General features: G+C 43.3%; 1 protein-coding gene across 2 annotated transcripts in view; it reads right to left on the bottom strand.

Moving 5' to 3' along the window:
- stim2b (stromal interaction molecule 2b) overlaps positions 1-14,362 on the bottom strand; it is a 41,154-nt gene that overhangs the window by 14,065 nt on the left and 12,727 nt on the right. For both annotated transcript variants that reach the window (XM_083992995.1, XM_083992996.1), the window contains exon 2: positions 5,254-5,384. In XM_083992995.1, the coding sequence (XP_083849121.1) occupies positions 5,254-5,384 (131 nt within the window). The remainder of the gene's footprint in view (positions 1-5,253; positions 5,385-14,362) is intronic.

Raw genomic sequence — 14,362 nt, 5'->3', positions numbered from 1 at the left:
GGGGGTAGTTGGCCGAGTTTGAGACTCTTCCCATGAGCCTCTGCTCTCGCCAGCAGTCGACTGTGACTCCTTTCACCCCCTGATATCGACGGTATCAGCCCATCTGTCCACATCTACTCAACTAATTTACTGCAGGTTATTACATCCATCACCCGCCATCTATCATCATAAGGCCAAAATGAATTTACTCCACGATATACCTCCACATTAATCAAATCCATTAGATACGTGAAATTGCAGATTAACTGCAGATTTGATTAATTGTTATTAATGTGCCCTAAATTTGGGACTGGGGGGAAAAAAAAGAAAGAAAAAAAAAAAGTTTGCTGTGCTTGGATTTGATTTATGCAACACTCAAACTACTTGGAGCACAACTGATTTATCACACATGACAGCTGGGCAGCTTCAGTTGTGAAACCATCACTTTCATTATCTTCCTCGTGCTTTTTTACATTTTTTTATTTTGCAAAGCTCCCGTTATTTAACCCGAGATCAAAGAGGGTGTCTTTGCATAACTCCTTGTCAGAAGTTAAATTAAATTGTTTTATCATGATGTTCTTAGAGCACCAGAAGTCAGTTCTGTCTTTTTTTTTTTCTTTTGAAGGATCCAAAATTATGAAACTCAAAGTTGTACTAAAAGTGTATATGTATCATATGGATTCAGGTGTTTACGGATTAAAGTATCAGATGATACACATGTCTATTTCTAGCTTGAGTTGCCAAACAAATGAGCTACTAAAAAAAAATCCAATGTTCTATAAATAGAGCTGATAGTGTATGCATCATCACACTGACCTACACTGACAAAAAGGGGAAGTGAGTGGGCTTTCTTTTGTGTTACTCACTCATCATTTAAAAAAAAAAAAGACATATAACAGCAGCATCTTCTAAAAATAAGAATCCACTAATAAATACGCTGCCAACCTTTTATTTACACGGACAGTTTTCTTTGGTAAGAGAGCGTTTCCAGTAATAAAAAATAAAAAAACTCCAGTGACAGAGATGTCTGCGGATTATCCAGAGTGTTCTTCAAAGTGTTTTTTTTTTTTTTTTTTTGTTCAGGAAGAAATAGCTCAACGTTTTGTCTCGGTTCACAGCAGGAGGCTGCGAGGGGAACGTTCCCTCTCCGCAGAACATTCCCAGACGAGTCAACAAACACCTTCGAGAACCTTCTGCGATCCCTCCTGTCTAAAGATACCGCCGAGACCCCCCCACCCACCCACCCACCCAATGTCGTCTGATCACACTGACCTAAAACATATATACACGGAGCGCTTGTACAGATGTAGGACTTCAACGATTCCACCCAGGTCTGTCAGGAACTATTAGAGCCCAGCACATACAACAGAACCCCCCTTCCCCACTCCCCACTTTCATGTCGGCTGAGGCTTTCGCAGTTTCAAAGTGATGCAACACGATCCAGCTGAACGTCTCCTTGGCAGACGGGGGAATCGCGTAGCCCGAAGCAACCGCCACCAACCCCACGAGGAGGGGACGTGCACCTGCCGTCCCCAAAGACTGGGCAGAGGAGCAGACCCCCCCTTGAACGTCACTCAAACCCCACCACCACCCCCCCCACACTCCATGATCATGCCCAGACTCATACAGTAACCAGAGACAGGATTGTGCCTATCAGGATTACAGCTGGATTCGACTCCTAATCAAATTCTTCCACGGTGGTCCAATTACAGATGCTTTTAGAAGACCGTAAAAAAATATTACTATTGGTTTTGAGGCTATTAATACACACGGGGAGTGAATTCCTGTTTGCATTTATTCAGCACGATGTTTTTTGATCTGACACCAGCTTCAGGGATGACAAAATCTATGATAAAGCTACTAAAAGTGACATAAAAACTGCCAAAATCTACCTTTTTACCCCCATCACACCGATTGATTCTGACAAAGATCCACCTGCTTCGCTTCCCCTAAGGGCTGTGTCTGTGCGCTGCTGTGACTCTGCTGCTCCAAATATCAACTTCAAACAGCAGTCAAAGCCTTTCTTGTTCACCGGGCCGACTGATAACTCTGTGCCCGTGACGTGTCGGTGGATACTGTAGCTGTAAAGGGAACTGAGAGACGCGTTTGGCCCTGCACCGCTTCCTTGTTTGCTCTCACTCTGCAGCCAAAGTTTAAACAGGTTTAAGCACACACAAGCCGGAGGGCACTTTGTGTGTGTATGTGTGTAATTTACTGCAAACTGGACCCAATAGTAAAGCTGTTAAAGTGCATCAAATGAATGAAATTTAAAAAAAAAAAAAAAAAAAAAAAGGAAAAAAAAGAAAAAAAGTCATGGTTACATTAGCATGTGCTAGGTTGCAGAAGCTAATCCGAAGAAAGACATGACATTAAATACTGTACTGTAGGCTATATACACAGTTTGTCATGAAGTTAATCACACAAGAAGTCGATGACTCAGCAACCATCCACTGATACGAACTGTGAAACATGAGTAGATGTTAATATTTCTGTGGGGGTTAATTTCCCTGTAGCTTGGCAATGCCGACTGCTGTTAAGATACGGAAGGATTTTAAAGATTAAAGCAAATGTTACATTTCAGCGCTGCCAGGTAACTCACATGTGACTGATAAATTCCTTTAAATCACAAAACTGATCCTGTCAGCTACAATACAACACCTTACTTCATTATGGCGCATAAATGAGCATCAAAAATACCATTAAGAAGTTTGAAGCCAATTAATTCATAGCTGAAATCCTTGGTAAAATCAAGGAGAATGGTTTACACCATTTACTAGACTCCAGGAAACCAGAATACTGTCTTAATCTAACTAATCTTAATCTCTCTTGTTTTTTGTTTTTTGACAATGCTGCTGCAAATGTACGGAAAGTTCGAGCACCAAGCCACTATAGCCACAAGACTGCTTTGAACCCATGTGTCACACGTGGTCAGGTGCTGAGAGACCAACAACTTTTCCGGCTGCAGAGTTTGATCATTTTCATCATCATTTCAATCTGCCATCATTTATTGTCTCGATTATTCTGCAAAGAATAGCAAATAGCAAAAATGAGAAATGGCAAAAATTCACATTTGAGAAGATAGAAAAGCCTAAAAAAAAACAACACACGTTTTTTTAACTTAGCACCAAAAAATGTATTGGATTGGAAAGTGAAACACACGAAAAGAAGCCAGACCTCTTTATCCTCCATCAAATTCCTCATAAATTATCTCCATTACTGCTTTACATGCTCTACAAACCCAAACAGGTAAACATAAGCCAAATGCCAAATTCCCCCATATATCTCCACCTTCTTCTGTGACAGCCGGACCTCTCATTTCATCCTTACCACCAGCACAAGAATCTCTGAAATGCGTGTCATGAAAAACTGGATATCCTGACCACGGCTTTAACATTACAAATATGGCCTTCCACTCATCTGAGTCATCCTCTTAAATTTTAAGTAACGCGAGAAGAAGACGCCGACAACGACGATGAGGAGGAGGACGAAAAAGCAGTGCCACAGGGTGGTGGGTTTTTGTTGTTGTTGTTGTTGTTGTTGTTAGCCGAGTGTAAGGTTTCAGCAATGAGGGTCTCGGCCCCTGAGAGCCACATGAAGCCCGACCCAGACGCCTCGCCCTCTTCAGGACCAGGACCCTTCATTCCCCAGAAGTGTGTCACTCCTTTCAACTCGTCAGTGCCAGGAAGAAATGCTTTTGGGTGAAATTTGATTCAAAGTTACATCAAGACCCTCAATTAGACTCTTTTTTTCCTTCTTGAGTCAATCTGAAGAAGTTTATTTAATCACAAGTTTTCAAACGGCTGCACATTCTATTAGCTTTCGGTCTTTTTTCTCGATATAAGACAACCTGGCGCTGCAAATCCGCTTGTTTCAGGTTCGCACAACGTTGTCCGTCTTCTCCCAATAAAAGTAACTGATAGACAGCCACTAATTTGGTGAAAGGTGCATCCATCATGTTATGAAACCATTGCTCCGGCTGCCAGCGGAGCTCAAGAGAAGGAGCTTGGAAATCCTCGGTAATGAGCGGCGGCCAAAAACAACTTTGTGTTTTTTTTTTTCTGCTGGGAAGAAGAAACGCACACGTCTCATTTGCCTTATAAAGACAAAGGGTGAAAGCGGGTTCAGGAGGGGCCGTACGTACGTGGCCCGCCGCTTCGTCCGAACAGAATCGGGGGGTGAGTTACACACGCACAGACACACACACACACACACACACATCTGACTCATTGTGGGCCGGGGGCCAGTTCCAACACTGCAGCCCTCGGGGGTCTTTAGACAGGACTCATATAGGATCCAGCTCTTTACTGAGGCGTCACCGCAGGGCTGCAGGGTATAACTGTTTCTCACACCAGCACTTCTCAGCCAGTTAAAAATGACTCCTGCCAACACACACACACTCTCACACACACAGAAAATGCAACCAGGGTCCCGAGTGGTTTCTTTTTGAACGTAAGAGGTCGACGATTACCCAGAGACACGCAGGGCACGGCGGGTCAGAGTGGTCTCAGGTGTCAGGCCGAGCCCTCTGGATACTCACACAAACCTGCCTCTTCTCTTCCTACACTACACACACTCACACGATGCACCTTTGTCACTGCTGTCGTCTTTCACCTGCACAAACCACACTTTTACATTTACCAAGTCTCAGATTAAGGCCTGTCTTATGCTAATAGTTACACAGTGGTGTTTGTGCATGCATCGATCAAATAAAACGATATTAAAAATCAATATTTTGTCTGTAAAAACACATTTAAGTACGTGCGTGTGAGTGTGTTCCAGAGGTCACGACTGCGACGGCTCGGCTCTCTCCGTTGATGATGACCACCGGCTAAATGTCCAAAATTATTTGACTTCTGGGACGGCTACGAAGCCCGGCGCGCTGCTTACAGGCTGTTAGTCAGTGTTTGCTCTGTAAACTAAATATTTACTTGTATGTGGTGATCCACTTTCAGAGGTGACAGCAGAAGTATTCCCGTGTCAACACTTAGGGTTTAACAAGCGGTTGGGCTTTGCTGAGCTAACGATATAAGAGACAGTGGATTTATTCTTATTATTTTGTTTTGTAGAGATGGTAACAAGGGAAAGTGGTCATATGGATAGTATGGGAGCTGCAGCGTGAAAAGCACCAGCAGCAGCGTAGATGTTAAAGTTAAAATCATTCTTATTCACGAGGCCATGACCTCAGGTTGGAAACTGTCACTTTAACCCTTGTGTGTGTTGTTTAAAGCCAACATCGCCCTCGGGGGGGCCTATACACTCCTGGTGAAAGCTCACCTCCACACTCTCGTTGACCTCTATTCCCCCGTCGTTGTCGTCGTCCAGCTGTTTGTGGATGTGCCGCAGCGCCTCCAGACTGAAGCGGTCGGCCTCGCCTATGCACGGCGGCATCACGGTGAGACAGGGGTCTGCAGAGAGAGAAACAAAAAAAGAAATAAAATATTCACGTCAGTCAGATGTGAAGGGTCAGGAGAGGGTTAAACTGCACCTGGGGGGGAAGTTTACACAGTGAGCACACGTGTCCGCAGTGGACACAACGGCAATTAACATAATTGGCTTTGGGTCAATTGCTTTCAACAGTGTGTGTGTGAGGTGTTAGCAAACAGTGGGTGATAAACTAAAGACAGGGCTGATTTTTAAATGTGAAGCCGTGATGATGCTGAATCAAGAATGAAGATGCTCGTCTACCGCGCATAATGTTTTGAGGATAGTGACGGACTTAGACAAAGATGGCTCCACCCTCAACGTGGCATTTAGTGAAAAAAATGCGCTCCCACTTCCTTGTGTGATTTGGAGGGAGGACAAGTTGTGAAATGAGTTTCTGAGCCTTTTTTTTTTTTTAGCTGCAGGGACTCCTCAGTCATTACATTACTCCAACAAGTAAAACAAGTTCAAGCCTCAGTCTCACAGATGTCACCAATGTCACTAGAAAACAAAAAACTTGGATCTCCCACAAGGGCCCTGAAGCTAAATATGAAATTTGCTGATTTGAATTTAGAGACTGAAACTATTTACAAATGATTAATTAGAAATATGAATAATCTTGTTGGGAGGCAGCTCAGCAGCAGACAGTCATTGCTCCCGCTGCACGCCGTCGTGTGCTGTTGTCATCTCTGCAGCGTCCCCACGGTACCACACCACCACCCGCCCTCCTCCTTGTTTTTATTCAGTCCCCCTCCCGTCCCAGTGGGGAAGTGAGCCCATTACTTCAAGCCTTCCAAGCAATGGACAGTTTGAGCTGGCCAGGAGCCAAACTGTCTCAGTGGAGCCACAAACACACACACACACAGATCTGAACAACTACAGAAACAGTAAATTATACACAAACACACACATATAAAATCAAAACCACATTTTAATAAGATTTAAGTCACAGTCCTCAGGATCTCTCCATAAACTTGGTGCACGAGGACGGAGCACTTTTCAGAACTTATAGCAGGTTGTTAAACAAGTCGTGCAAGGCCTAACGCATAATGACGGTGTCTGTCTGGCAGCGAAAGCCGCGCAGCACTCGAGGCAGAAACATCTAAACCCCAGACAATGAATAGACGTCTGCAACATGAACCCAAGCACATGCGTCGGTCATTTCATGGCTGTCTGAGGAGCTATATCGGTACAATGGAAAACTTAAAGAATGCGAAAAAGTGACGATCAGTAAATCAACTTTACGGCGTTGAAAGCGTTCACTCTTTATGAATTTCACAGCTTTTATGTGAATCAAATACAACTCCACAACTCAAAACTTGTGATGTATGGATTTCTAAAGTACAATTTATCACATGCTGTTACAACATAAGTTCATTTCTAAAAATACATTTCTTCACTTTCTTGATGAGACACAATGAAAGAAATGACACCACTCTCATGGCTGTAGGCGTACAAACAAAGCTACAGCTAGTTAGCTTAGCAGCATAAACACTTTTTATTTGTTAATTAGCTTATTGAGAGTATCAGTTATCATGTTATGTCATCACAAGTATAAAACATGAAGTGCAAAAACAACACTTTTGTAATCTTTAAACAGTAGGGTTAGGGTTAAAGGGATAGATCAACATTTTGGCAAATTGGCCCATTGCCATAATCCCTATAGTTTTAGGACTAGGTTCGTTACCTTTAATTGTCGGTGCACATTTACCACGCTATGAGATAATAACGCAACGTTACGAGCCAGAGTTGTTTTCGAGGCAAATGCAGAGACTGCTTGCCGAAAGACTGTCCGCGACAGGAACACGCATCAGCGGTTTTGCATGAATTACCTCTGAAACAACTTTGTCCCATTAGCCTCCGTAGCGTAGCTCTGAGCAGCTCACGGCTCTGCTCCACCGTTCTAAAAATAGCTTGCACCGACTATTAAAGGTAACAAACTCCTAAAACTATAGGGATTATGGCAATGGGCCAATTTCCCATAATGTTGAACTATCCCTTTAAGATAGCTAGTCCCTGTTTTCATGCTAGGCTAAACTAGCTGCTAGTGTGGTATCCATCTTCTCGTCTAACTCTTGGCAAGAAAACAAACATATGTTTTTCCTAAATTCCTATTATTCCCTTCATTGCTTTCTTAATAGCCCTATTTGAAAACAATATTCACACTCAACAGAGCCAGATATAAACAAAAAAAGGCAAAAAGAAGCTGCAACTATTTTAAATACATGAACTTGTGCAGCCTATAGGCCGCCGTGTGGCATTTTCTGTGGCTTTTTGAAGTGGGATCTGTTTACTGTAGACTTGACACATTAGTTATAGAGCTGCCACTTGGCAATCCACAGGAGTAGCAAAAGGAGCCATTTGATTGGACGAATGCCCGGTCTAAGTTTGGATGAGCAGGACACTGGGGAGGATGTCCGACGTGTCAAATGAAGAGACCAGTATTGGCAGCAGCAGGGGCCCGCGACTGGACTTGAACCTCACGACAAATTGAGCGATCATTTGTTCTTGCGTAAACAGACACAGTCGGTTGGAGCGAGCGTAAAAACCGCCACGGCTTTAAATCCTCCACCTGTTGACATGACGCTGACCAAATGACTCCACTGGTGTTTCGAATGAGCTGCAGCGAGTAGAAAAACGACCAGCTCGCTCGCTCCTGGCATGACAACCCCGCTGACCTCCACCAAGCTGTCCAGAGCACCATATACATGCACATATCATAATTCCTCACTTATGCACTGCAAAAATAGACATAAAAAAAAACACTTCAGTGTGCAGCCTTGCTATGAGACCCTAGATGGAAAAGTGCAGCTATTAAGAACAGGAAGTATTATCAACATAATAAAGCTCTTCCAGATTATCTTCAGTTTAGCTGTGTCCATCTGTGTCCTGTCAAAAAGCATCTGATGCTTGAGAACAAGTTACATAATGAATTTGCTTAGCTCGCCAGGCCAGTTTACATAGCTTACTTAGCCTGCTGTTTGCATAGCATGCATATCTATTCGGCTGTTTGGTTATTTAAACAGGGACAAAACCCAAATACTTTACTGGCGTTTGACACACACACACACACACACAGATGGTTGTACGTCCTTTTATGAGTCTCAGTTTCACTTTTATTCTCTGTTTTGCAGAGACGTCAGAATCGATTACAACTTTCAATGACGTTGATGTTCTTTTCTCTTTTTTTTTTTTACTCTTCTTCACTTCTTTGTATACTAGTGGCCTAATTCTGTTCTACATGTGAGCAGAGATCCCTCCGTGAACTGATTTGTCTTGTGAAGTGCACAGACGAGAAGATAATTGTGAGATAAAACAAAAGAAAAAGTGCTGTCATTCACTGACAGGATTTAGGCTGGCCCTCCTAGGGTGAAAAACAGAAATGTGACAGCACCATCGTTTCCTTCCCAGGTGTCCTATTTTTATTTTTAATTTTTTTTTCTTTCCTCTTATCTCTGAGGATGTTACGGGACACTTGCAATGCACCACCGCAAAGAAACCATGTGACAGGAAGCGGCTGCCGGTGGTGACCCCCAGCGTTCCAGGGGGACGCACGCTAAAATCAAAACAGCCGGGAGAAGCGGTCCCAAAAGATGACAAAATTGGAAAGCACTGGGTTATTTTTAACCCGTCAGGCTCCCAGTTGTCAGGATGTATGAGCTCAACAATGGCAGAGGTCTCCCTCGCTCAAACACGCATGCAGATGTTAAGCACACACTCGCAGTGGGCAAACACAAACAGGAAAGCGGTCGTACAGTAACTCAGTTTGCTGTAACTCATAAAATGCGTGCAAGCTGTCACAGAGTGCGGCGGCGGGTCTGGTTCAAAAGAATCTGATAACAAAAGCATTTAGCTGTCAGCTGCTTCCTTCAAAGTGAATTCCAGCACTTCTGGATGTATTTTTTATTTTATTTTTTAACTCTATATGCATGTCATTAAGACAGCTCAGTCTTTTTTTCTTTTAGCTTTTTAAGTAGGTGACAAAAGAAGCAATAAAAAAGAGGAGTGTGTGGTTGTCTAATGTGTTTACTGTGACTTTTTTGGGGACTTCCTTGAACCAGCTCCCTTGTGACATGCAGACATCATGTTTATGCCACAGACGAAGCTAACTCGCCTCAATTCTGGGCGTGCGTGCGGTCTGTTCTGTACGTCTTCAAAAACCCGTCAGCCGTGGTAAACATCTTCTCAACGGTTTGATGTGTAAATGTGACAGAAATGACCACAGAAGGAGACACGAGTTTCTCTGCACTCTGTTTCACCTCAAACTGACAGAACTGTAACTTCTATTAATAAAACTGCTCCAAAAAAAAAAAAAAAAAAACTTCCACTAAGAAAAAGAAAATGACATCAAAGATCCTGCAGTAAATCTGAAAGATGATTCTGCTGATGGTTTATATTATATGTAGTGAGGGAGTTGGAAATGATTGAGAGATTTCTTGATAATGACAAGAAATAACAGAAAATGCTACAAAAAAGACGACACAATGTGCAATAATTATAACTAATGGACATGTTTTACTGACCATTTGATCAGATTTTTTGAAAAATTCAAATCCAGTGAATGAGATTTCCCTTTTTTTGTTTTAATAGAAGAATTAAACTCCAAGATGCTGCACAGGTGTCACAGCATTGAAACTTATTCAAACTCAAACACTGCCATGTTCATTACTTTCACACCCAAAAAATACCTGAGCAATCGTGTACACAGAGCATGAGTTAGTCAGTGCAAAGAGGAAATAGATTGTCTTCCGTGCAGTTGATTTCCCGCACATGTAAGACTTTCCCAGGACTAAAATGAAGCCAAGCGTTTCAAAAAATCTCAATTTTCTCAGCTCAAAAGCTCCAAATTAGTGCTGATCTGATGGCTGGAGGACATGTCAGAAAAGAGATGTGTCTTTTTGTGGATGTAGCCTTGGAGGAATATCAGTCTCTCATATTTCACAGCAGGGACGCATGGGTGTTTGGTCACAGTAACAAAAAAGAAGGTTAGACTTTCATCAGCAGGGACTGAATGGACTTGGGGGGCATCGAGACATCTTGTCAGCCGTTGGCAGCCACCAGACTGAAGCTCTCTGCCCAGGAGGAGGAGGAGGAGGAGGGGGAGGGGGAGGGGGAGGAGTACATCTCATTTCAAGCCGCATCTTGGACGAGGAGCCACATTCAGTGTAAGAGTATCCAGGCTTTTGGGGAGGGGGAGCGGGTGTGAGCAGAGCCGACGTGAAATTAAGATAGCAGGATGTGATGGGTTTGACATGCGACTCTGGGGAGCCAAGAGGACTGAAGCCGTCTCTTCTTACCGTGCAAACCGCTCAAAGATTTTTCCCAGTGTCCTCGGCTATTTCCTGCTCTCACACATTCTCGCACAGACATTGTGTCTGTCTCGTTTTTTCTCGACACAGCGCACGCGTCTCTCTTAGACAGACAACAGAGACGCGACGCGGGTGGCGTTACAGGTGGCGGCAGGCAGACTCGATCAGCGACCGGCAGAGCAGGACGACAGCGATGAGGAAGCAGATGACAGAACGTGTCAGCGAACGCGCCACATTTTAAGACTGATGAGAGTCAGATCGGGGAGTTTGACCCTTTTTGCATGTTCAGCCCTCAGAGTGCGGCCATGTCTCAGAAAGGCTGCCCGGATCAAACTATATCAGGTTAAAAAAAAACGTAATTGCCTTGAAAATCAAATAAACATTGGGAAAGCACCTAAAATCCACAGCAGATACTTCTTTTGAGAACTGCTAAAAACACGCATCATGCATTCATGAAGAATTTCCCTTTGCACCTCACATCCCATGCAAACACTGCTGCGAGCAGCTGGTCTGGTACGTACAGCATGAGAGCTTCAAGCTTCATCCATGCTGCCGCCGCTGTCGAACAGGGAATCACTTTACTGTATACACTCTACCTGCTCATGGCCTGTGAAGGGCTTCCTGTCGATGTTAAGGATCTATACATCAAAGCTACTGTTTCATTTTATTGCAGACTGAACAGTAAAACTATTGATGAGAAAGAAAAAATGACCAAAATCGCAATAAAAGACGTGTCATCATCAACATATTAAAACACATGCAAAAATCCTATTTGTTTCATTTAGGTGTGTGTGTGCAGTTGAAAGATGAACTCGGAACAAAGTGATGGATGAAACTTTCCTGTCTGCGCTGCTAGCATGGCTAACAAGATAGTGGAGATAAAGAAATTCATTAGACTCACATTAATGGATTGATCCAATCTAACCTTATTATTACGCCTCATTATATAAGGATCATGCAACTCTTACTGAACAGAGGAATTTAGGCCTGCAACAACACACAGCTCTGCTAGTCTGATAGTCATCCCAGTTGGTTTACCAAACAGGGAATCTACTGCAGGTTAAGACAGTGAGCTATCCCTTTAATGGTGCTGAGACCATGTTCCTCTACATCAATGTCAATTATAGGTATAAACACAGAAGCAAGAGGTTAAATAAATAAATAAAGATGAAATTCACAGCAGGTACGTCATTGTTTAATGTTCCCTGTGGACATTTTGTTTTGGTCACTTGACACTTTCTTTTCAGGAGTGGTTGGGACGCTCAGGTTTCACCTTTAAACTTCCTGGAAAAAGCTATTTATACTCTATTATATTGTCAAACACAAAGTTCGGGTTAAAACTATAGAACAATGAACAAATAGTCAAGTCGACTCAAAAAAAAATGTGTTATTTCCAGACAGATCTTTTGACTTTTCCAGGCCGATCAGCCTTCTTCAAAAAGCTCGGACGCTTCCAATGAACCTGCCACATGAGTCCCGTCGCTGTGATGTAACAACAGCAGCTACGAGCCGAGTTCAGGAGACGTGGCGCTTGAATGTCACTCGGCTTCTCCACCTTTCTCTGTCCAGTACATTACCACAGGGTGTCAGCCATGTCAGCAGATCATTAGACCCCCCTGGCTCCGGGCCAGACCCTCATCAGCTTTCACACGTCCACAATGTATGTATGTATTTACCACGCGGATGATAAACGAGATGTTAGGTATTATTCTGATACGTGACTGTGTTTTATCGATGGCCTGAGTTGCCGTAGACAACCTCTGCTCCTCACATGACATGACTGAACATTATCCTGTGATGATCAACTCAGAGCTGTAGAAAATAAAATAATAATAATAATAACCACGCTGCCCAGACAAGATGCTCCAAATCCTGTCAAAGTGGGGGAGACGGGGAGGAATGTGACATCAGACTGGGTCCCCTGTATCCAGCGCCCATATGGCAGTGTCATAAGTCAAAGTGACGGGTCAAGTCTTAAAGGCAAGTAAATAAAGCTTCTGGAGAGTCTACCATTTCAGCTCATCAGCAGCCATTAATAAGACACAAATATCATTAGACGGCTACAAATGCCACCGGCTTGTGCAGAGAGAGAGAGAGAGAGAGAGGGGGTTAGTTGGTGGTAGAGGAGGAAACAAGATACACAAAGTGTTTGTATTTTTTTCTCAGTTTGCAAAAGCTGTTAAAAATGGAGCCCTTTGATTTTCTTATCCGACACAGTGACACGAGGAAACTTTTTTTTTTTTTAAAGAAGAAAAAGCTCACGGTGGCTTTAATGAGGTTGACCAGCAGGAGGGAGAGAACCTGACAGACGGCAGAAAATATCTCTATCTGAAAAATCTGATAAGTGCTTTTTTTTTTGCAAAGCCTCAATCACCCCCCTGCAAAATAAAAGCACTCGCTTATTTCACCCTTTGCTTTTTTTTTTTTTTTTTAGGCTTTTGTTCGGCTTGAGCTGCAGCTATGCTGACAGGTGAGCTTTGCAACAACTCCCCAGGGTGCACCAGGGCATGGCAGAAGAATGTGTGACTGCAAAATCATCAATAGGCAAAAACAACAATGTAGTGCTACACACACACACACACACACACACGGGTGCACTATTACCACGTTTCCAAGAGGGCAGGAGAAACTTTTTGTACAATTCAGAGCCACCTACACAGAGGCAGAGACTCTTTACCAGCCAGAACACACACACACACTAGGCTACAGGTTACACACACACATTAACACGTCTGAACAAAACCCGATCCACCCTTTGTGGCAATTTGAATCATGTAATAAAGCACAAGGAAAACAGATTAGGTGTGCAATACAAACTGAGGTGGAGCTGGTGTGAATCATCTAAACTTTTGTCTGTTTGCTAAAAAAAAAAAAAAAACTCGTTAAAGCTCGCACCACGGCAACAACACAGAGCCTCTAATAAAGTTCAACTCCAGATCAGATAGAAGCCGCCTGTCGCCTCTCTTATCTTTAATTAAATATGTGGACAGGGAGCTGTTTGTCTCCGACCTGTTGAACCCTGATGTAGCTCATCCATCTAAACCACCTTAATGGGCATCAGTAATCCTCTGCTTAGGCCACAGCTTTTTTTCTTTTCTTTTTTTCTTCTTCCTCTTTTTTTTTTTTTTTTGGTAAAAAAAAAAGTGGGGAAATAAAGGGGGAGAAGACAACTAGAGCAAAACGTGTGGAGGCCCACCAAGTCTGATCTAAAAACTTCCAGAAAAGGAGACGCTCCTTGCGCCCAGGCGTCCCAGGAATGTTTCAATAACAGCCCCGAACACGAGATGTGTGATGAACGCAACCCTGAGAGAGACAGAGAAAGAGAGAGAGAGAGAGAGAGAGAGAGAGATTAAAAAAAGGAAAGCAGGAGGAGAGAATGAAAAGACAAGAAGAAAACCGGAGCGCTCATTTAATTAGCCGGCGTGGCCTCCAACATGCTCTGTGGATATAAGGTTAATGGATTATATGTCTGCAGACAGCTGAACCGAGGAACACGTCACATGCCCGGCTGTACAAGTTAACAATGAACAATGAGCAGCAGCGTGATGGGAGCAGCTCACCATGCATTGGCCCGCATCGCGTAACGGGATCTGATGTACGTGCACAACCAACCAAGCGGACGTTTTTGACCGGCGGCGATTTTACAAAAGAAA

Source organism: Trachurus trachurus (assembly GCF_905171665.1).
Source record: "Trachurus trachurus genome assembly, chromosome: 18".
Lineage (NCBI taxonomy): Eukaryota > Metazoa > Chordata > Actinopteri > Carangiformes > Carangidae > Trachurus > Trachurus trachurus.
Note: the sequence above shows the minus strand (reverse complement) of the source record. Positions and strands in the feature narration are given on the sequence as shown.